This window comes from Candoia aspera, chromosome 2, assembly GCF_035149785.1.
Source record: "Candoia aspera isolate rCanAsp1 chromosome 2, rCanAsp1.hap2, whole genome shotgun sequence".
NCBI lineage: Eukaryota > Metazoa > Chordata > Lepidosauria > Squamata > Boidae > Candoia > Candoia aspera.
In genome coordinates, this window is record NC_086154.1 from 136058964 (window position 1) to 136079975 (window position 21012).

A 21012-nucleotide genomic window follows, 5' to 3' on the forward strand; every position below is an offset into this window, starting at 1 on the left:
GGTGCCCCGGAGGACACAACCGTCGCTGGGAGACAAAAGAAGACACTGGGAAAACACCCAGGCAGTCATCAAGGGTCCCATCAAGAGGGATCGGGTCAAGGAAGGGTGGGGAAGCCCGGGGCAATACAGGAGGGTATAAAAGAGGCACCCCCACACCACCGACCCCGTTCCCGTTTTTCGTTCTGTCAGCTATCATTCCAATAAACCAGAAATCCTTAATACCCATTAAGTGAGTCTGTGTCTTATTGCGAAGCGAGGCTGGCCCTGACAGGTGTTGCTTATGAGACACTGAAGATGTCCTTCTTACACTGTGCAAAAGCCCGCTTGTGTTCAGCATGGGTTACTAGACACACAAGTTTGTCCACACAGTAACACAGTAACCCACTGCATGTGTCCAATCAAATACTACAAAGTACAAAAGGAAACAGCACGTAATCTTCTATGAAGGAAGAGCCATTCTTCTGGAGGACAGCAACTGCAATGCCCCGCTGCTGCTATTCCAGACTCAAGATCTGGGACAGAGGGTGCAGGAAAAGAAAAATCCAAGACATTTGTTTACTTTTTGGTAGTAACTACATTAAAGTGATTGCACATCTGACTTAAATAGAAGCAAGAAGGCAGTTCTAGTCTTCACTGTTAACGCACTAAAACTGAGGATGATTTCCCTTGTGCCCTTGTCTGAGGAGAAGGGGCTACAGGAAGTTTCCAAGGGGTACGAGGAATTTCTGTTCTTCATGATTCAGCCGTTTACGTCAAAGATAATTCTCCCTAACTTGGTGTCTCTCAGCTGACTATTGGCCCCTCTCAACTTGTCACTGGTATTTAGAGGAATCCACCCTTCTTTCCACCTCATGAATCCTTTACTGTCCTTATTTTACTGCACAAAGACACTTCATTAGTCCGAATAGCAGAGTTACAAACTGCTCAGCAAAATACATATTCTGTCACTCTGGTTAAACACTTTAAAAGTATGCAAATTGCACATGCCATTTGCTCACAGTAAGTGACTAGGAATCCTACTGGTTTCCTTTATAGGAAATAAACACAGCTCTGTCACATTTCAAAAAATAATGCAAAAAATATGATAGGTTTGAATCAGAGGCCACAACTCCCATAATGTTACCATCACACTCAAAGAAGGAATTCATATTTTATTTGTTACATTAACATCTGTTTGCCACATTTTGGCAGTCACATTCCACAAAAGCCATTTCTGAGTTTTCAAAAGACACGTTGTGTTTTTTATTGCTGGCTTCCAGAGCATTACCATAGCATTACTGGCATTACCAGCTACTTCTGTTAATTATCCCCAAGCCCAAGCAGAACTGGGAATTAGTCTTTCTCAGAACAAAAAAATCTTTTCTAGCTTGACTTGGACAACTCTGGATCTTCTCCACATTCAAACCGCACAAAATCCAACACAGATACACCAGTAGGCTGAAGGTATTGTCCCAAAGAAATAGTTGGCTCCATCAGGTATGGCTGGGCAAGCATCTTTGTTTCAGATTCATCTCCAGGTTCGTCTTCCAGAGAGCCTACAGAGAGAGGGGCCATACCTACCACATGTTGGGCCAGTCTCCAGCCCAGTTCAGTGACATCCAACTTTTGGTCTTGGTCTGAGGAACTGCAGATCACCACGGCACCGTACTTGCCGAGTAACATGTTAGCAAGCAGTGGGCTTCTTTCTGAGAGTGGCCCATGTACGTAAGAGCCAATGAATAAGTTCTCAGGCACTGATATACACGCTGCCCTTTTGACAACGATGTTCTCGCCTAGCTTGCCTTTAAAAAAAGAGGAAAAAAAATAATGGCAGAGAGAACAGCGTGAACCACTAAAGGTGCAGAGAATGTTTCAGGCTCACCAACAAGCAGCAAAGCAACAATGTAATAAGATGGAATATTTGAAGAGTCCCCTCAAAATTAGGATAGTAGTTTAAGGGTTGGATTTCCCCCAGACGGCACAGAGATGACTGGGCCATTTTGGGCCAGCTACTCTTTCTCAGCCCAGCCTCCCTCACCCAGGAATGTTGTTGGTGGAGGGATAAATGAGCAGAGGCCCACATGTACGTTGCCTTGAGCTCTTGGAGAACAGGTAGAATATAAATGCATATCTGTCTGTCATAAATTCCATCCATTCAAAATAAAGAAACAGTGTATGAAAACAGGAAATTGCTGCTGCCCATTTCTGGCTATTACTGGGCACCAAACACTCACCTATCACCAGAGCAAGTTGGTCAATAAGCAATGAACTCTCCGGTCCCATCCTGAGTTGAGAAAGCTCATCAGAATTCAAGAAACTCTGCAAAACATATCAAACATAGTATCAATTAATTTTTAAATGAAAGCCTACACATTAATTCCAGTGACCGCTTTTTTCAGAGACTTGGCTGTATGCACTGTCTTTCTTCTGATGTTGTAAGGGGTTGGGAATAATGAAGATGGAATGAAGAGGGAGGCGCAAACCACATCTGCAGCAAATTGCCAGCAAGAAGCAGTAATCTAATGCCCAAGCAAGAACAGTAAGTTAAAAAAGAATTCTAGAGTTTTCCTGCAGTATTTCTCTTTTTGCCTCCCACAATTTGCCACCCACAAATAGAAACAGGACTATTTCATGTGCTCTTACAGCAAACTGTATCTGGAAAGCTCCAGAGATTGCCAGCTACTGGTTTGTAGAAGTTATTTACTTAATTTAAAATGTACTTTTTTTTTTAAAGACCACCTGCTATCTAGATAATCTAGTGGTGGGTTACAATCCATAAAATAAACAAGGTAAAATATCAATAAAAAACAGCAATTTAATTTAAATCGCACATAATAATCATAACAACACTGATGGAGCAGCACTTAAGGGACAAAAGGCTAGTGGGTGCTACCGTTCTCCCTGAATGCAATGTGCAACAGAATTACAGAGGAAGCCTCCTTCATTGTAGCCTGCTTTCTGATGGAGATGGGGTACTGGACATCTGGTAAAAATACAAGATGATCATTAACTACTATCAAGAGTGGCAGTGATTTCCAGAGCCTCTGAGGCACACTACTGTACATCCTTTAGCTTTACTGAACACGGATGATGTGTGTAAACTCTGCACCTTTCCCAACAACTTCCAATTCCTAACTACAAAAATGAGAAAATAAGCTGATTGTGAAGTAGGCTGTCTCAGGAAGAGGCCAAAATCATGGTTTCCTACACAAGAGAGCGTGACTGTTATCTATGTTTACCATGGCCTCAGCTCAACTGAGGTGGTCTTTGCACGGAAGGTCTCTGTGTCCTACAGCAGACCGAGGCTGCATTTTTAGCCCAGCTGCTCAAGAAGCTGCTCTGATCTCCATTCACTGGACAGTGTTGTTTGCAAAGGAACGCTAATGCACAAGCAGGGCTTGCGTGCAGGAACTTGTGGGATCAGGACACCCAATCCATTGCCAAAGCCCCGCCTGCAAGGAGCTGATTGTACAGTAAGGTTCCTGTGCAAAACCTGTGGCTCTCAACCGAGAGACACTGAAAGTGCTCCCTGGCTGCTGCTTCAATATGGCAAATTTTACAGAAGTGTAACACAAACACAGGCTATAATATAATTATACTCCAGAATGGAAAAAGCTGCAAGTAAACTAAGGTTTACTTCATGAATGAAGTATCTTTCAGTATCACACTGCGCTCTCTCTTGCATATGCTTAGCAAGGGGTATCTAAAGAGGTACAAACTGACATTGGGAAACCAAGAAGGAATTCTCTGCAGCTCCACTACTTCAGCAACACTTTATTTTTCTAGAGCAAAGGTAAAGAGCCTACAGACACAGAAGCATGTGTGGCCCCTGAAACCTAGAGCTCTCTTTGACTTCATTGCTGGATTTTGACAGTAGCCAAAATCAGTGGCTTGTTTTATAGCATTTTAAGGTAAGCAGTACTTGAAAACTGTGTATCTTAAGATAATCTTCACACAGCTCAAAAAGAAAACTACTACAACAAAAAACTTTCAACCCCCCAAAACCGGAAAAAACCCAGATCATCTTATGTAGAAATTCTGTTCATTTTGCATCATTGCCCCATCTACTATGGCCATCATCCCCACCAAAAACGTCAACTGTGGATCCTTGCCAAGAAAAAGCGGGCCATCCCTGTCCTGGTACACGTAATTCCTATGCTTTCTGGAAAGTTTTATCCACCACTGAGTCGAAAACATGCCGCAGAGCTTTTGAGTCATACTTTAGCCTGGATTAAACAGAGAACGATGGATTCATGTTAAAATAATTCTGAACAAGGAAAAGGCATAGCTTACTGGGAATTTTCTCACAGTACAGCAATATACGAAACTGTAAATAAATAAATCTCAGACATTCTTTTACTTAGATGCAAAGCATGAGCTGCAGGGCAATTTTGCAGCAAGGGGCAGTTTTCTACTGAAGGACTTAAGGCCAAGGAATCACTGCACTTCTGCAGAAGCCTGTGGGGACATACCTTAGTATCGCTTGGTATGGGGAATACATACCTGCTTCTGGTCAGAAGCAGGGCACTAGTCTCTTAAGCTACTTGGTTCTGGCAGGGATGTTCTGCAAACAAAGCAGAGAAAGTGCTCTCTGTTCAGCCCAAGATAAGCAGGATTTTGATCCTGCCTCAAATATGCCATGCTGGCCAGCCCCAACCTAAAACATTACCTTGACATCTCTTCCATTTTAAATCACTCAACTAAAATTTTGTTTGAACAAAATTTGTTCGTTTGAAGGTGCTCGTTAAGAATCAGCCAGCAGGAAGATTTAAATGCAGCGCTTTGAAACATTACATATCATTTCTTTAAAAAGTACCAGATGTTTCTGAAGCGCACATGTATGTGCGTACATCATTCGTACCTTAGCATATGTGTTTGACTGGTCCATGGTTTCCTTATGGTGCATCATTGTTCCAACTGCTACTTGCTGAACCAGCTGTTGAAATTTAACATTTTGGGCCACAAAATCGGTCTCACAGTTCACCTGGCAAAGAAGCATGACTAACTTAGAAATGTCTCACCCGCGATTATATTGCTGAAAAGGTTGAAATAGAGAGAGACGCAGAGACTTTGCTCCCCAAAGTCATAGCTGGGTAAATTGAGATCCCAACTTTTTAGTAGCCCGATAGCAGCATTTTATTTATTTATTTATTTGTCGTGTTTCTCCACTGCCCAACTCGTACACAATGACTCTTGGCGGTTTACAAATAATAATTTTCCTCTCTTCCTTACCCTGTAAGAATACCCTGTATTCTAAACTATAATGAATCAAACCTAAATATAACATTGTTATGTATAAGATAATTGATAAATACTATTTTAATGTTAAAAAGTAGCTCTGTTTATTGCATGTTCAATACTGCTAGTTTATTATTAGCATAACACTGGAACTACTGCTAAAGGATTAGGGTTAGGTTTGTGCTTGTCTAATGAGAACTGGATGTAAAATGGATGCTGAAAAGATCCTCAGCAGCTTTACTGCCTGTCCGCCCCCCCCAGAAGACTAAAAGAAAAAATGAAAACAGCTGCCAAACAGTTGCAGCTGTCTCTTTGTCTCTGACGCAGACTCTGAGCAGCACCCTATTATAAAAAAGCAGGATCCCAGCACCATGTCATTTATTCAATACTAGTATTGCTCAACAAAAACAATAAAATAAAGAAAGGGGAAAACCCAGGAAGTTAAACACACCAGTGAACTGATCCATACTTTAGAAAAAATCCCAGATTTCTCTGATGCTTAAATCTGGGAAAGACCAGGGCTATTTCCTGCATTACTTCAGCAGGCTCCAAAGTCACTGTCTGCATCTACCATGTTACACGGAAACATAAAGAAAGTGCCTTTTCTCGAGAGCGCATGCTTGCAAGGCAAACCTCCAAACTCATACCAGAGAGGCCATGTCTGCTTTTAGGAATTACAGGAAACTATAATGCAAAATATTCATTTATTATTCCTGATCACTAGCCCTGCTGCCTGTGGCCAGAAAGCAGTGGTGCAGAGACCCATTTCAAATTCAAAACATCCCACTGTGCGCTTGAAATAGGCTGTTTGATCATTTTGGAAGCAGTAGTTCAGGCGTGACACAGTCCGCTTTGAACTCACTCCCTAAGTAACTGAGGCAGCCCATTTCGAATGCCAAACAGTTGTCTGAATTTGAAACAACCACTTTAACTTAAATGGTTCAAAATTCCAAAGAGACTCATAACCCAAAACATTGAAGAACACCGTGTTCAAGACAGAGCACACCTATATAGTTGTTAAATTGCAAGGGAAGAATATTCCCAAACAATCATTCTTGCTCCAGACATCTAACATTTCTTTATTTAACCAATTTATATAGCTGCCCATCTGCCAAAAGGAACTCTGGACAGTGAACAACACAAAAACCAGTTCAGTAAAACCAGTTCAATAAAGCAACCATTTAAAACAATAAACTGCACTGAGGCCCTGATAAAAACATCCCTCCATCCACCCACCCACCCCATGCCAGCTCTGTAAACATCCTGGCCCTGGTGGGAAAAACAAGGCCTTCATTGCCTTCCTGAAGGCCAACAAGGAACCTCCTCCAAAGGAAACACTCACCTCCACCATTACTGCTGAGCTGCCCTCCTGAAGCAGCCCTATTAGCCCTTCTTTTGCCTTCCGCCCTTGAAGTTTCAGCGCTTTGCTCCACCCCTCCTTCCGGGCTTGTTCGTGCAGCCAGATTTCAGCCTTTGAAGACAAACCCCAGAATGAGAGATAATATATCATCCATCCATCCATCCATCCATCCATCCATCCATCCATCCATCCAGAGAATATACAATCCAAAAGAAAATCCAGAGCAAAAAACAAGCATAGATTGAACCATCAAAACACCTCACATGGTTCTAACCCATGGCTTGGAGACAGACTCAGGTGTTAAGGGCTCATGTAAGTCACCAAGGAGGCATATAAGTCTTGGGGGAATTGGGGTTCAAGAGGGCAGCACCATGACAAAGAATCCTCTTCCTGGATCCCACCAGTGACATTGTTTAACGGAGGGGATATTAGATAAAAACAAATGTGTCCTCCCATTATACCTCTGCAAAAAGTGAGGTACAGCTCTGAATATGCCCCTATTTCAAAGACACCCAGGAGGTAGAAAGTTAGAAAATCACAGAAAAGGTCCTCGGTCACATTTGTTTCCCCCATGTAAGGATTTTCAGACTAGCAGGAATAGCAGCGGGTGATCCTAGATTCAAGTATTTCCCCTTCCTACTCATCCCTTGACCTTATAAAAGTTGGTCAGATGCACAGAAAAGACAATGCCATGAATGTGCTTTTGTAAGCAGTGTGCTTATGAAAATATGCACTCTCAAGGCAAGAAGAAACAAGAGTCAGTACAGATTTAATTATATTTACTCCAGCCAAAATTCTAATGTCAATAGGATTTACTGTATAGGCAACAAGCACAAGACTGCTGCTTGAAACAAGATTGTTGCCCAGATTTTAAAACATGATTTTTTAAGCAGCATGTTGGTAGAGGGGGAAAGAATGAGAAAATGAAAGATATAGATTATAATATCACACACACAAAATTGTTCTCACTTCTTCAACACTATTATCGTATTTTTCCAAGGCTTTCTTGCAGTTCACAAAGGAATAGCCAGTTTTCTTCCTAAGTTTCATCAGCACTTCCTTTGCTGCCAGTGCAGGAATGCCAACATGAAGGAGACGAGCCAAATGCCATTGCTATAGGGGGGAAAAAACAAAAATAGAATGAAAAGGTTTGATATTGCCACCAACCCACCTGTGGATGGCAAAATGGAGCAGAAGAGTCAGAGAGTGTTCCCATACAGTTGCCTGGAAGTCAATTCAACTGAACTTACTAGAAGTGTCCTCCAGCAGAGAAACATAAAATCAGACTTCTGACAAACCTCTGTTAGGGAAGACATATTCCCAAAGAGAATGCACAAATGCCAACTCACCTGTGGGCAGGCAAGTGGGCAGGGCGAGAACCCAAAGAAAAGAGATGCTGTTCTCTAATGCTGAAGAAATGGGAGGGCAGATGTGTAGTCCATAGTGCCAGACTGACTTCAGAAGCATGGAAGAAACTTCTCAGTTCTTCCCAGCAATCTGAAGCTTAGTGTATAGGAGCAAATTCCTATCCTTTTCTTTATTACAGTGTTTGTAATAAACTACTCTAGGAAGTTTACAATACAAAATTGCAATACAACACCTATAAAATCACAATTTTTTAAAAATAGTACGCTAAAAGTAGTAACACATGATTACCCAATAAAACACCCAACTTCAATGAGCCCTTCCTCCTACAGGCAATAAGCAAATCAACCCCAAAAGCTCTTTTAAATGTGTGTGTGTGTGTGTGTGCATGTATGTATATATATATATATATATATATATATATATATATATATATATATTCATTCATTCATTCATTCATTCATTCATTCATTCTACTACTCTTCTAAAGAATAACATGGCATGGGCCATCTGTACTTCTGGAAAGTTCTTCCTAGAGTAGAAGCAACTATTGAAAAAGACTACCTCCAGCCTGTCAGAGAGGAGGCTCCTCTCCCTTATTGTTCACACAGGGTGGTCAGATTCAGTTTGAAGAAGATAGTCCTTGCGATACCAGGAAGCCAAGCTATGTAAGGTTTACAGGTTAAAACCAACACTTTGAACTGTACCCATAAGCCAATGCAGCATTCATAGAATTGGTGTCACATGACTGTAGCAGCTTTCACTTGCCAGTAAATAGCCAATCGTTCTGCACCAATTGCAGTTTCCAAATAGTCTTCAAAGGCAGCCCTATGTAAAGCACATGGTGGTAGTCCAACCTTGAGGTGATGAGGGCATGAATTACTACTTCCAGGTCCTCCCATTTCAAATAAGCCCTATTAGTGAAGCACTGAATTGACTGAGTGTGCCCTCAAGTCAATATTGACTTCTGGCGACTGCCTGGCTAAATCCCTGCAGTTTTCTTGGCAAGGTTTTTCAGAAGTGGTTTGCCCTTGCCTGCCTTCCCGGGGTTGAGAGAGAGAGGGACTGGCCCAGGGTCACCCAGCTGGCTCTGTGCCTAAGGCGGGACTAGAACTCACGATCTCCCCGTTTCTAGCCTGGTGCCTTCACCACTGCACCAAACTAGTTCTCCTAATTTACATCCTGCCATTCTATAAAAACCAAGATTAACAGATGTAATCTTTGGAAATGAATTTTAAACAATAAGATGAAAGTTGCATCGCGGGCAGAAATAGGGAAAAGTCCCCCTCGCTAAATTCCCACATATACAATCCTGTTGTTTTAAAGGCAAAAGAGGCGGCTCCGCCAATAAAAGAAACGTGGTAACCTGCTCTAGTCTTGGTGACCTCGATGGGAACAGGTCATTCCTAGCAAAGCAGACCAGAAGAAGAGCCACTCCTAGCAAAGTAGCCCAGCCCGTCATCGCCTTCAGCCAGGCGCCCCTCACCTGCGCCGCCGGAGCACCCCTTGCTTGCAAGGAGACCAGAATCTTTCCAAGCCCTGAAACGCGCTGCATGTTCAGGGCGCACGTATTACACGTCATCAGCCGCTACGGGATGCGACGAGGGAGATAGAGGCTTCCTTGGGCTGAAACTGCGCGCGCAGAACAGCCCTCCTTCCCTTGAAGCTGATTCACTCCAATCTACCGAGATGTTTCATTGGTTGAAATAAGACGCCGCTCTCTGCGTCAGAAAGGGAGAGTCGAGTCAGGCGTCTTGCTGGGCGTCTGCGTTTGGACCAGTGCGTTTAGACCAGCATGGAATTCTGGGAGTTGAAGTCCACCCATCTTAAAGTTGCCAAGGTTGAAAAACACTGGTTTAGACAGAGCCGATTTTTTTAGAGTTGTTTTTGTTTCGAATTTGGAGAGAAATGGACACGCTCTGCTGCTGCTGCTGAGAACAAAGACTACTTTTTTTTCTGAGTCCTCCAGACTGCTGCCACTTCTATCCCGCTAAACAGGAGGGTAGTGGCAGAAGTCGAGGACAATGTTAGAAGCATTACGCGGTTGGTCAGTGCGAGGGGGCGCGGTGGCTCAGCGGGGAAGACGCCAGGCTTGTCCACTGGAAGGTTGCAAGTTCTGCGATCGAGACCCGAGCGCCGCGTGACTGAGTGAGCTCCAGCACTCGCCCCAGCTCTTGCCCACCTAGCAATTTGAAAGCATTGCAAATGATGCGAGTAGATAAATAGGGACCGCTTCGGGGAAGGTAACAGCGTTCCGTGCCTGTCATGCCGGCCGCTTCGGACAGCGCTGGCTCTTCGGCCATGAAACGGAGAAGAGCACCGCTCCCAGAGTCGGACAGACTGTGCAGGGAAACCTGTGCCTTTTTTTACCTTTTTACAAATCAAGCAGTTTCATTTGCATCATCAGTATGGCGCTTTTTGAAAAGAAAAAGAAAAGCCCAATCTTCGCCTAACTTGGCAGAAAATTGGAAGCTGCTTAGGAAGGGTGCGTAAATCACCTGAATTCCATGGGACTTCTTAGTAAACTTACAAGATCACTTCGAATTTCCTTTACTATCGAACACCAATTTCTCCTCCATGACCTATGCTGTTTTTAATGATCCTGCAATTATTCTTTTAACAGCAACACCAATGGCAAGCCGAAATAAAGCTATAGCTGTGCTCCAGGAGAAAGTTCCACTCCGTAAACCATATTTCTTCATTACTGGATCACACACAAATCCTAATTAGATCACAGCCACTTTAGTTTCAATACTTTGGAACCTTTCCATCATATTACAGTATGTCTGTGTTTTCCCCACTGTTAAATATGATCTAGCATCCAGGCTTAAAATTGGTCTTTACAAGTTAAACTATGATAAAACATTGGCAGTCCACAGGTGAACAATGAGATACAAGAGTTCAGATTAAAAGGAACTTTGATCTATGACGACAGTCAAGCATGTGAACCAACCTAGAGAATTCACAACACATGAAACTGAGTAGGTAATTAAAGTATTATTCCTCCCACATTACTATTTTAGATGGATCTTCCCCCTGCCATTTCTGGGCTTCCATAATATCAACCCAAAGGAAATTCAGTAATGTTATAGTGATTAAGAACATGAACCAGGAAGCTTCTATAAATTTCAATTTAACTATAAACTCACATGATAAGTATACCATGTTCTTTCCCCCTTCCTCCCCTTTCCAATAAAAATATAGGGAAAATAAAAGCATTGTTATAACAGCAAATTACATCACATATGCATAAGTCTAATTGCTTTTTTAAAAAAAATACTGTTTACTGATGCAAATACTTAGTAATTTACCATTAGCAACATAATAATTGATGAGGAAAGACTAAGTAACATACAGAAAATTTCTTTTAGTTCATGAAACAGTTGAGATAAATGATCTCTTAGAACCACATATGCTGGAATATCTTGCATGCAATGTGAGGAGAACAAACAGCGATAATTGCAGCTGTACCTCCTACAGCTGATAAGCTACATAGAATCCATGCTCAGAATGCATATATATGGTTAGATCTTTTCAGATATACAAATTGAACTGAAGCCTCGATTCCTAAAAGAATGGGACAGTATATTGTTGAAAATACAAATGCACAGTGTACAGGCACTTACAAACATAATGTTCCACTTTCTATAGTTATTGTGAAGAGGACATTAAAAAAATCTCAAAATGAGAAAAGGCATCATGTGTTTTAATGCACATGTTAAATGCTTCACTTCACCTGGTAAGCACATTCCTGAAGTTGTACTTTTGAGCAAGAACCAACACCAGAGCTCACATCATTCTTATGTTTTATGGACCACTGTGGGTTTCAGAGGGAACTTGAGATTGTTTCTGAGACTCTGATGCATGGTTTAACTGAAGCTTTAATCACCACTTGGAATAAAAGGGTGACAGCCTTGGGTCACGTTGTGCCTGTGTGGTCTGTCCCTGTGAGTGGGTCCCAGAGAACCCCAATTTTCAAAGGACTTCCTGGAGATTAAATGCTAAGATGTCGCTGGAAGAGGATGAAGAGCAAAGTCAGCCAAACACGGGTAAAAATCTTTGTTAAGGATTACCTTGTGGGATTAGAACAGCAATATGTAGTTATTTTTCCATTCTTACTCTGTCTGAAGATTGCCAGCCAGTGGCCCTGTTTAAGATTACCTGCCCGTCCTGGGTAGGGGGGCTGGAGGAATATTTGCAGGGTTGCTGTGAAGACTATTCAAGGCATTTATTGAATAAAGTCAGTCCGATTTGCTCCAAGTTGGACTCCAGCTATGTAAGTCCTATGGAGTTGACTGAGGCACGATCTAGATTGGACCACGCTTTGAGTTCAAGCTTGAAGAAGTGGACAGGGTCCTCAGGGCTTTGAGTGTGGCTGAGTATTAGAACCATGTCCCTCCTGGTTGGTCAGAACCTTGTGGGAGATGACACGTGGCTGGGCTCTGAGGTTGAGCGGAGTACATCCTTGAGGGAGGGGTAGTCTTGCCTGTGCTTAAGAGGTGGTGGTCCACTCCCCTACTCTAGAAGCCATCACTGAATCCAACAGCACTGGACAATTTTTATTCTGTCTCTGGGTAAGTTGCTTAGGCTACAGCTTTGGAGGTCCCTTTCATTTGGGACTCTGATCTAAGTATAATACTGAGATGGCATCGATCATACTTGTGGATCACCTCTAGCAGGACTGGGATGGAAATAGTGCATCCATCCTAGCCTTCCTTGGACTCTCAGTTCCCACTTTGCAAGGTCCCATAGAGCTCTTCTCTTTCCCCACTCCTTTTTAAGAGTTACATGAAGCTGCTGGGTGAGGTCATCTGAGAGCACAAGGTCAGGTATCATGAGTATGCTGATTGCTGTACAGCTTAACCCCTGGCCAACCAAGTGATGCTGTCAAGCTTCTGTCTGTGTCTGAAGGTTGTGGGGGCCTGAATGGGGAGAAACAAGCTTAGGCTCAATCCTAATAAAACTGAGCAGCTGTGGGTTTTACCCCCAACACCAATCTGGGGATTTTCCATCACTGGTTCTGGATGGGGAGACACTGCCCCAGACATAATTGGTGTGCAACTCAGGGGTTTCTCCTAGACTCTCAGTCCCTGCTCAGTCTAGGAGATCCTTTCTACAAATTCAGCATGCATCGATTGCACCCATACTTGGATTGAGAGGCCCTTAGGACAGTCACTCATACTTTGGTCACCTTGTATTTGCACTATTGCAATGTGCTCTACATGGAGGTGTCCTTGAAGACCACATGGAACCTACAGTTGGACCAGAATGCAGCAGCATGGAGAGTTATAGACCACCTTGGTACACCCATGTAATATCACAACTGTATGAGCTGCACTGGCTCCCAGTAGGTTTCTACACCATTTCAAGGTGTTGGTTGTCACCTATAAAACCCTTCATGATACAGGGCTGGATTATTTGCGGGACCACCTGTTTCTAATTATTTCTGGGCATGCTCTGGATCCTTTTCATTCAACCATACCATCTTATGGGACCTAGGAAACATATCTTCTCTGTCGAAAGTCACTGAAAGTCTAGGAGAGCCTTTCTACAAATTCATCATGCATCAATTGCACCCATACTTGGACCGGGAGGCCCTTAGGACAGTCACTCATACTTTGGTCACCTTGTACATTGCCGCAAGCGTGACATGGTTCAGTTTCTGTTTTTAACTTGCGGTTTCCCACTCAGGATCATACGTCAAGTGGGCAGCCATGCAAATCAAATAAATAAACTTCCCTAAGTGCAGCAAGGAGTCAATCTACATTCACCATTAGTACTACTGCATTTCCTCTTCCGCACACACACCATTTGGTGCCTTAGACAGCCACTTCTGAACATTTCTGCAAAAAAGAACAAAATGAGCCAACCCTGAAAGCCGTATCACACCTGGAAAATACACATTCCTAAAGACAGAACTTCAGATTTCTCTCACTGTCTCCTCAAGAAAATTTAAAGTGTGAAGTCTACTGAATGACTAGGGGATGAAAGACAATAGAGATAATGGCTGCCTCATATTGCTAAATTTCCACTGGCAATATATGCTTGGTAGGACTGCTGTTTCTCAGACAGGGTTCTTCCTTGCAAGATTTGCATGTCTGCTCTTATAGCATCTATCTCTCTATCTCTCTATCTATCTCTCTATCATCTATCTCTCTATCAGATTTGTCACCGCCCATCTCCTCTCACCAGAGGGACTCTGGGCGGTTTACAACAAGAGTAATCAATTAAAAAATAAATCTAATATACAATACAATACATAAAAATATAAACACCATTAAAAACTATGAACATAATTAGTGAGAGACACAAAGTTCATTCCACTCTGAATTCTCAAATCACAACTTTTATGTTTTCTTTAAAAGAGATGGAGAATGAGTGTTTGTTGCACTGTTTATACCAAAAAAAGACAGTCATTCACCAATGTTATTCTTGCTTGTCACTTTGTAGATGTTAATATTCTCAGCCTCATTCCTAAAGGCGAGTTTGGTGACAAAGTGCACAGGAAGCAGAGTCTCAAAAAACAGCACTGTACTATGTTCTTCTCTCATTTTCGAAGACAGGTAGATAGTAGATTGAGCACCACATAAATGCTGGAGAGTCCTTATCAGGAGGGGGTAAGTGTTCTTGAGATAGACAATATCTGCACCCAAAATGAGGTCATAATTTTGAGGAAAGTCCTTGTGGTCCAGACCCCATGATAGAGCACAAACCCTGGTTTGTGCCATACATTGTACAGGCAAATTCTGATGGACATTCTCCTCTATCTGTTTCAAGGCTACAGGAAGATCTGTGATGGTCACGTTACCTCCTGAAAGAAAAAAAAAGGGAACTCTGAACAACAAAAGGCTCTCAAGCATCCAGTGCACAGGTATTACTCACAAATAACCCCATTATCTCCAGCTACACTAAAACCAATGAGTCAGAAAGTCTTCAGCACAACTTTGACATCCATCTGCTCTCCTTGACTCAACCCCATGCTATATTCTGCATCAAAGGAAAGAACATAGACAAACATCAGCATAAAGCTTCATATCCAGGATTTCTGCGGATAACAATATAGTCATAAGCAAATGTGTAAGTAATGGGGAAGAAAACAAAGATTCTCATGAATGCAGCATTTTGTTTTGTACTGGGTCTGAGATTTCAAGGGCACAAATGTTATAATCATTCTTACATGGATTTCTATTTCTAGAGTTTCAACATTTAGCATTTAACATTTAGGCTACCAAAATGTGCTTTGCTTTATTTTTAACATTACAGCTATTATCCAATGACACTATTCTTTCTGAGGCACTTGGTGGCAGACCAATATTTTGCATATAGACAACCACCCAATCTGAAGTAGATTCTCATAAGCAACAAGAAACAGTAGGACAATGATACTAACATGGGAACCAGACCCTGAACCAGGCCATAGGTCTACTCTGCCCCCACAATAACACCAACACCACCATCACCATCATATGGCTCAACAAGATTAGAGGCGCATTCACCTGCTTCTACTCTAATACGATATACGCCACCGTCTGTTAGCAGTGCTCCTTTGCACTCTATCTAGGACAAACAGGCCAGATTTTGTTCAAAAGAATTACAGTAATGGACATACATTTGACTTTGGGACTCACAATAAGGACAAAGTAATATCAGAACATATTTACTTCCCAGGACATTCCATTACACATCTCAAAGCAGCACTTGGGGAACAAAAAAATCTATGTAGCATAACTGAGCAGGAAACAGCTGAGCTTACAGGCATCAATAGGGTTCAAATTACCTCAGAAGGTCTGAACAAACTGGGTTTTTAACACATTATAGATCACAGTGACTCGTAGTCTGTCCTCAGTGAAACCATCACCTGCATAATATTCCTGTCTTCCTCTTCATTCCTGCCTCATCCTTATGCACTGAAATCCTACATCAGCTAAGCTAATGCATGCTTCTGAAGAAGTGAGCTGCAGCTCACTAAAGTTTATGCTTTATAATAAAATGTGTTAGTCTTAAAAGATGCCATAGAGTAGTTTTAGCAACAGAGGTCTAATCAATTATTCTTCCCCACCCTTTTCTGCAGTTAATTCAACATACCAAGAAGCGATGCGAGGATGCCCACAACACCTGTCCCAGCACCCAGCTCTATAACTTCCTTGCCCTGAAAGTTCACCTTCTTTGCTTCAAAATATTCACAGAGAGCTAGAGCCTAAAAAACAGATGAGAAAAGACACTGACTAATTTGATGGTGAATTGGAAGCCCCTTTTGGACTTTCTGCGTGAAACAGAAAAGAATGAAATTATAATATACGGATTTGATGGCTAGTTTGATATTATTTGACAACAGAAAAAATGGATGTTATGTTGTAACTTTAGAGTAAGAGCTTAATATAAGTTTTACCTATATCTGTTGTAAAAGAAATCAGGAGTTATTCCTTTTTGTATTTCTGTTCTGTTCTTTTTCTTTTATTCCTACCCTTCTGTTCTCTTTCTCTTTATTAGTTTGTTAGATTTTATCTCTTTAAAGTTATTATAAAAAAACAGATGAGGGAGTAATATTTTAGAATGAAAGATTCAAACAAAAAATTAATGTAGCAGCACACATGTACAAGTTCTTTTTGCTTCACAGACATCTTCTGATGAGGGCACTGTCTTCTATTCTACAAGCTTTTTGTTTCCAAGAAGCAACATTTTAGCATTTGTTTCGAGGTACTTTGCAGACAATTTTTTTTACATAAACATCTTCCCTTCCATTTCATCACCCTGGTTTCACACACATCACAAATTCTTACTTGCAAAATTTATTTATCTGTCAAATTTCTGAGAAACAATGTTTTTGCAGAACATGGGGAAAAATCTGAAACTGAGGGAGGGAGCTGCTGCCAGTCAGAAAATGGGAGGGAGGTCCTTCCCAGGCACATCTGGTTGGCCACTGTGTGATACAGAAGGCTGGATGAGATGGGGGTTGATCAACCGGCCAAACAGACTTCTATTCAATACTGGCCTACAGGGACAGTTAGTCTGACCTGATATAAGACAGCTTTGCTCTTCCATATTCCTTGCTGCTCTTCTCGGTGCTCCCTCATCTCAAGTGATCTCACCAAAGCTCATACCTAGCATGTAAAAAATCTAGGAAGAATCCTATTCACCACCAAAGTACTATATATTAGATTGACCGCTTTCTAGGTTTTTTTCTTGCAAGTAAAAATATTATTTTTTGTAAATATTTAGAGTATATGCCTGATGTGCGCCACATAATTATTTAAATATACCTTGTACAAATTTATCTCAATACAGTTAAAATCTTCCTCTATCCCTGTCTCTCTTATTGTTCTTATCCAATTTCCTCCTCTTTCATATATCCACCCTAGCTTTGTTATTTATCCAAAGGAGTTTTTATTTCCTCCCTTTGGCACATTATCTCTGGTTACCCACTGGTGTCTTCAAGTAACCATGATAATAAAGAAATGGCAGCATGCACAAGTTGATACCATGGTGTAAACACCACTCTTTTGTCCTTGTATCTTGACATTAGATCCAAGTGTGTAACTCACTGGGTTTGTGTCATGACATCACTACACTTTTCAGCGCCTCCTGCCATTGTGCCCCCCCTTGCAAACACCTATGAAGCATCCTCTATTTCCCCTTTATCCTTAGACTTTAAGGACATTGATATGCTTGCTCAGGTTGGAGCAGAGATGCAAATATGACCATTAAGATACAAATACATAGAGACAAATAAGAAATTTGACAGCAGGACATGCTATTCATTATACTGGTGTTATGCTGATTATTCAGATGGTATTTTAACATTTTGACTTAGGTTTTATTTTTAAGCTTCTATCAAATAGTAGAAACAGTGTTATGAAAATATTTGCACAACAGGTATTAAACTGTTCTAGATCATCACATACTGAGCACGTCTTATATTGCAGATATAAATAAAGTCAGGACACAGATCTGGATATGCACTAATGAGGCAAAGGAAATACCGAAGTACATTAAGCAGCCTGAATGAAACTGGTACAATTACGTTCCTTCCTTGCTTTTCTAGTGAATTTCCGTTTGCATCATGTATTAGTGCTATGCAACAATCCAGGTTCGAAGCTAACCCAACTAAGGAAAGGAGGCGCCAAAAGGCGCTAAATGTGTGCAGGTAGGGGTGCCAAATCCCCACTGCCCCCTTTGAATCCAGATCGTTCCGTATAGTTAATGAAATGGGTGCACAAAAGCTTATTCGTAATGTTTCTTGGTCATTTAAGGCGTGAGTGGTGTTTTTGCTAGATTAAATAAACTACTCCTGGGAATGATTATAAACTGCTAGACTTTAAACTGTCCAAACTGTCTTTGTTCTTTCTGCCAATTCCTCATACGTGCGTATACGCTCCGCTTGAACCAGCAGTCCTAGTTTCGGGCTTAACAAATCTCGACCGTCCCGGGTCGGGACTTGCGCTCACCGCCTCCCAGACCGGAGCAGCCACTCCCAGCCGCGCCCCGTGGTACTGCGTGATGCTCAGCTCGTGTCCACAGAGCCGGTACCGGGTCTGCACAGGAAAAGCATCAGCAAACAACTCCAGTTCCTGCGGAAACACCGACTCTAAACCCACTTCCACGTCACCTGCAAACCTCAACGCCGCCATTTTCCCGGAATAGCGACTTTTTCTTTGGGCGGGGGGCGGGGGCGCGGAACGATCCGGGAACAGCGCCGTAAACTATTCCGATTGGACAGGAGGGACAGCGCCTTTAATAGCGATTGGATCCATTGGAAAAGGGAGGAGCTTAATCTTGCTCAGCTTCTCCACGTGATTTGTTTTGGTGGCGGGTGTCTGCTTTGATTCAGCTCAGAACGAGGGAGAAATGGGAGCTCTTCCTTAGACATCCCGGGAGATTAATCCCAGGGCTACCAGATCCGGGCTATAAAAACCCAGACGACCATTAGGATCGTCCGGATTTTTGGAATCCGGTCTGGCCATTCTATTAATGCGGAATCGGGAATACTCATTATATCAATATTGTCTCTAATGAGGAAAATTATTTCCACACGTTGGTAGCAGTGGCTGAAGAATCTTGATACCTTTAACTTTTTCTTCTTACAACTGTCTTAACAAGTGAGATCAACGTAAAACACACTGCTATTGAAACCAAGGAAGTCATTATTCAGGGTGCAACTCTATATTCATTTTCCTGGGAGCGATAACGTTTACTTTCAGAACATCCATACAGAGGCTCATACTGTGTATTAAGTCTTACTGCTTTAAATAGGACATGCAATCCTGGATGCCTTTTGTTTGCTTGTTGAAAAACGGGGCTATGTGGGGGAGATGGACGGTGATAAAAGTCTGATCGATCAATAAATTTTATTTCTCTGTAAAATACCAGTCTGATGGTATGCAAAGGTTTGGGGGGTGGAATGTAAATGGTAACTATATGCAGGAAGCTGATGCAGCTCTGACCTGCAAAAACACCTGTCTAAAAATATTTCACAGGGAGGAGGCTCAGGGCAGGATCAGTGGTGAGCCCTGCCAGAATGCTAGGTTTGGGTAGTTGCCCAAAATATTCAAATGTTTGAATATTTCTCACTTAATTCACCCAAACATGCTTCCCAGTAAGTGTGTGTAAAATTGCAGCTCTACTCATGATTACAGCAACTGGGCTGGGCCCAAAATGGAATACAAGATTATTCCTGTTCAGCATATTATTGTAAAACATCATGACTGTCATTATAATAGAGAAACAGAATAGAAATCCAGCTAATAAATAGTAACCAATCCATAACTCATAACAAAATTAGGACAGCATGCTTGTTTCTCATTGCTTTCACTAATATGGGGTGGGTTTTTTTGTGTGCAAATTTAATAGTTTAGCCATTATACTACTTTTACATATATTAGGCAACCTACAGTTTAAGTTTCGGCAATAGTTCACACAAACAGACCCTCACCTTTAGTCCCCAATCTCTTGGGGCCTGCTGAAGCATCCCTACCATTGGCAATCCCGCTCTCTAGCGTCATTCCAGACGTTTGACCAGTAAAATAATAACACTGCTGCCGGCTGATTTATGACCCAGCTCCCAAAGGATCAGAAGGACACTCAGTGTTCCCTGACCCATCTCCATTGGCTTCACAAGACTGGGAGTTTAAGAATAGGGAAAGAAAGCCATTCCCACATTCATGAAGAAGTCACCTGTTTGCTGAATGCTGAGCTTCTGAGATTGAGGCCAGCTCTTGACGCATATCTCGGTTAAATGTTATCTTTGCAAGACTTTCAGACAGAGAAGACGCTCTCGTTTGGGTGACCTAGTTAGGGCATTTAACGGAAACCAACACAGAGTTAAAGATTAAAAGGCCCAGTAAATCCTTAGTATATTTCCATGCTTTTTGTTTAATTTTTCAGGGATTTCAAGGGACTTTTTTTTATTGTCAGATTTAAAAAATCCATGCCCTTCTCTGTCATTTGGCAGAAGAAAAAAATGGTTTTTGCTTAGAGTTTTTGTTTTGAAGTTGTGTTTGCTAACCTTCTTCCAACTCCACCCCCTCACTCTCTCTTTTCTTTAAAAAAATTATTTAGATGAAAATAAAAAAACAAAAATAAAATTTAAAAATAATTATGATAACTGTTAGATACTGAATATACAGTGTGTAATAGTTATTGAAACCAGCAGACATGTTTTATTATATTGTTCATTTTATGCCGTTTGTTTGGGGCAACAAAACCTTTTAATAAAGGCGAGCTGTTAACCCCACCTTGAACCAAGTTCCCTGGTCATTCTGATCAGTTTTATTATTGATTATTTACTGTTACTTTTGGACTCAAGTGATGCTATTTCTTTCCATGTATGCCAAATTCTGTCAAGTAATACGAAAAATATGCAGCCGTTTGACATGCTTGCCTAACTGATTAATTAATTTTATATATTCAGTGCTTTTTATGAACTGGTCATTGACTATAATAAAGAATCTACTTTGATACAGCGTGTTCTGGACATGGGAAGACAACAAGACCAGTATCTCCTGCCCAGGAAGATTTTCCTGAGCAGTCAATCTTGTATTTTCAAACTGACAAGATACTTAAATTATATCACA

General features: G+C 41.7%; 2 protein-coding genes across 5 annotated transcripts; both read right to left on the bottom strand.

Moving 5' to 3' along the window:
- Positions 1–1119: 1119 nt before the first annotated feature.
- TSFM (Ts translation elongation factor, mitochondrial) lies at positions 1120–9546 on the bottom strand. 3 transcript variants are annotated; one of them, XM_063293791.1, is made up of 6 exons: positions 9429–9546; positions 7547–7690; positions 6560–6688; positions 4841–4963; positions 2214–2298; positions 1120–1781 (listed from the first exon to the last, which is right to left on the bottom strand). In XM_063293791.1, the coding sequence occupies exons 1-6, from the start codon at positions 9522–9524 to the stop codon at positions 1363–1365; spliced, it is 996 nt and encodes a 331-aa protein (XP_063149861.1). In that variant the 5' UTR covers positions 9525–9546; the 3' UTR covers positions 1120–1362. The 3 variants fall into 3 exon arrangements, with proteins under 3 accessions (XP_063149861.1, XP_063149859.1, XP_063149860.1); XM_063293789.1 differs by having other exon boundaries at positions 7529–7690; XM_063293790.1 differs by lacking the exon at positions 9429–9546 and adding an exon at positions 9309–9422 and having other exon boundaries at positions 7529–7690.
- Positions 9547–14329: 4783 nt separating this feature from the next.
- On the bottom strand, positions 14330–18598 carry EEF1AKMT3 (EEF1A lysine methyltransferase 3). 2 transcript variants are annotated; one of them, XM_063293792.1, is made up of 3 exons: positions 18304–18598; positions 16028–16139; positions 14330–14753 (listed from the first exon to the last, which is right to left on the bottom strand). In XM_063293792.1, the coding sequence occupies exons 1-3, from the start codon at positions 18568–18570 to the stop codon at positions 14356–14358; spliced, it is 777 nt and encodes a 258-aa protein (XP_063149862.1). In that variant the 5' UTR covers positions 18571–18598; the 3' UTR covers positions 14330–14355. The 2 variants fall into 2 exon arrangements, with proteins under 2 accessions (XP_063149862.1, XP_063149863.1); XM_063293793.1 differs by having other exon boundaries at positions 14331–14753; positions 18388–18598.
- Positions 18599–21012: the final 2414 nt, after the last annotated feature.